The sequence below is a fragment of the Austrofundulus limnaeus genome, unplaced genomic scaffold (genome assembly GCF_001266775.1).
Source record: "Austrofundulus limnaeus strain Quisiro unplaced genomic scaffold, Austrofundulus_limnaeus-1.0 Scaffold188, whole genome shotgun sequence".
NCBI lineage: Eukaryota > Metazoa > Chordata > Actinopteri > Cyprinodontiformes > Rivulidae > Austrofundulus > Austrofundulus limnaeus.
The window spans coordinates 1,000,884-1,003,278 of NW_013952590.1; the positions used below are offsets into that span (position 1 = coordinate 1,000,884).

The following is a 2,395-nucleotide window of genomic DNA, read 5'->3' on the forward strand; positions in this document are numbered from 1 at the left end:
ATATATATATATATGCAGGAGTTTTCAGATCCCTCTAATGACTTGTCATCTATACAAAGCAACAGTGTGACTCACTGCTGTGAGCCCCTCCTCCCCCTCTCAAAGCACTGACAGGAGGTCTGAGCTTGAAGCAGTCGGGCACCTGAAATATTTCCCTGCCGAGTTTAGCCTCGTGTTTTTGTCCATCTCTAGGCAACGTGAGCAAGAAGCTGCCTGAGGGCTGAAGTGGTGGAACTGGTACAACTCATTGGGTCCTCTTTACCCCTCCCGCTGTCTTTGGGTCACACCTGAAACCAGTTGGATACTGTTTATTTTATTAAGTTTTCCACTTTGTGTTTTAGTTCAGAAGATTGTTAATAATTCTGACAGGTGATCAGAGGAGTCTGAGGAAGGATCACATTGGAAGCAAAGGTGTCACTTCCAGACCGGCTTTTCTCTCTTCCAGGAGGGTGTGGCACCTGGCTGTGCTAACAAATAAAATGGTAAATGGACTGAACTTATAGAGTGCTTTTCAAGTCCCTCCGGACCCCAAAGTGCTTTACACTAACAGACATTCACCCATTCACACTCACATTCACACACTGATAAATAAATCTAATTTGACTGATTTTACTTTAGTGACAGTAAGAAACACAAGGGAGAAAATACTTTTTAAAAATCATTAGAATAATAAGAACATAATCAGTTATTCAAAAGTTAAAGTTTAGTGACCTGAAGAGTGCTCTCTTTTCTGACATATTTTAAAGGAAAAGTTTAAACCTCTGATTTGAACAAGCAGACGATTTATAATGCAGGCTAATATGTGTTTAATTGGGCTATTCTGCTTTCATTTAGCCTACCCATGTTTTTATTATTATTTAGTAGTTTTGTGTTTGTTTCAAAGTATTTTGTTACATAAAATGTGTTAAGGGAGTAAAGTTTGACAGGATGAGATGYGGTTTTATCTGAACCCTCAGCTCCTGCAGGATTTGTGTGAAACTCACAAACCATTAGTTCTCTCTCATTCCTGTCAGAGAGCCGTTCAACAAGCAGGAGACACAATCAAGACCCAACAAAGATTCATGGAACTGAGTGTGGAGAACACTTTTTATTTCATTTTTTTTATTACAGCCACGCAACATTAAAATAAAACAAAAGTCTACAGTTTTTAAGTTAAAGCGCCCCAATCTGAGGACGCACAGGTCTCAGCTGAATAGCCGGTGTTTCTCTCGCTTGTCGATATTGATGTTTGTTCGAGAAACAGAACCACCAAAGCAGAAAACCCACAATGAGCACGAGGACACCCACACAGATCAGAGGGGTTGCTACAGATTTCAGATATTCGGGACCTTTTGTTCCATATGTTGCAGAGCTGTTGGTGCTCACAGGTGGGGTGGTGGGAGTCAAACCCATGGTAACCATGAGTCCAACAGCACCAGGGTCTCTTCTCTTCTTTTTGTCTTTCTCCACAGAACAGAAATAGTCTCCCTGGTCTCCCAGCAGGACAGAGTGCAGTTCCAGGGACAGGTCTCCCTTTGACTTCCACTCAGGTGATAAAAACACTCGTCCTTCATATCCTGCTCCATACTCCAATCTTCCATCAGAAAAGTTACATTTCAGAACAGTTGTGTTGTTGTTTTCCCCCAGAACAGACTTCAGGTTTTCTCCCAGAGTTCCAGAGTAACACAGCAGCTTCACTCTGTTCCCTGCAGACACAGACAGGTTGTTGTTGGTGACAGTGTACACCTCCAGCTGGATCACAGAAACAACATCCCCGCCGCAGGAGAACTCGTACAGTCCCTTATCGTTGTAGTTCAGATCCTTTAAGAAAACGCCAGACGGGGAGTTCTCAACCCGGCTCGTGTAGTCTCCCTCTGGGATCCAGACTCCTCGGACACGCTTCGCCACAGGTACTGGAGTGTCATCGTTCAGCCTCTGAGTTAGAGTTAAAATTGCGCAGTTCACCTGAGTTCTTGGGGATAACTCTGCTGTCTTTGTTAAAACTCCTTTGACGAGCTCTTCATTGAGGGAGTCAAAAAAGTAAATAAAATAAAAATGGCGTAAAACACCCAGAGGATGATCTCCATGTTTGCCCGGCAGTCTCTGAGCTGTATGTGACRGAATAAATATGACAGTCAGACTGATGACAGAGCTGTTAAACTCTCCCTGCAGGCAGACAGGAGAAGAGAGTGGCAGTGATCAGATCACATCAAACACTCCCCTCTGCTGGATGATGTGCATCAGTCACCTGCATGCAGCTGTACAGATAAAACTAAATTATTGGGACCGCCGCATGCGAAGCGTAAGCAGGAGTCATATTGTTTTCGTACAATTTATTTTTATTTAACACAAAAACGGCTGCACCGATCAACATGAAATTTGGCAGGACAGTAGATGAGTCTGACCTACACTGTGC

General features: G+C 43.3%; 1 protein-coding gene and 1 long non-coding RNA gene across 2 annotated transcripts in view; both read left to right on the forward strand.

Moving 5' to 3' along the window:
• The first annotated feature begins 363 nt into the window (after nucleotides 1–363).
• Nucleotides 364–2,284, forward strand: LOC106524463 (uncharacterized). Its single transcript, XR_001311007.1, has 3 exons — nucleotides 364–482; nucleotides 1,452–1,529; nucleotides 1,627–2,284. It is a non-coding gene; the product is annotated as an uncharacterized LOC106524463 (long non-coding RNA).
• Nucleotides 2,285–2,373: 89 nt separating this feature from the next.
• The window catches only part of LOC106524468 (gastrula zinc finger protein XlCGF8.2DB), a gene marked incomplete in the record, with an annotated part of 10,266 nt that continues 10,244 nt past the window's right edge, over nucleotides 2,374–2,395 (forward strand). Inside the window, 1 exon segment of the mRNA XM_014018278.1 lies at nucleotides 2,374–2,377. Coding sequence (XP_013873732.1) covers nucleotides 2,374–2,377 — 4 coding nt within the window.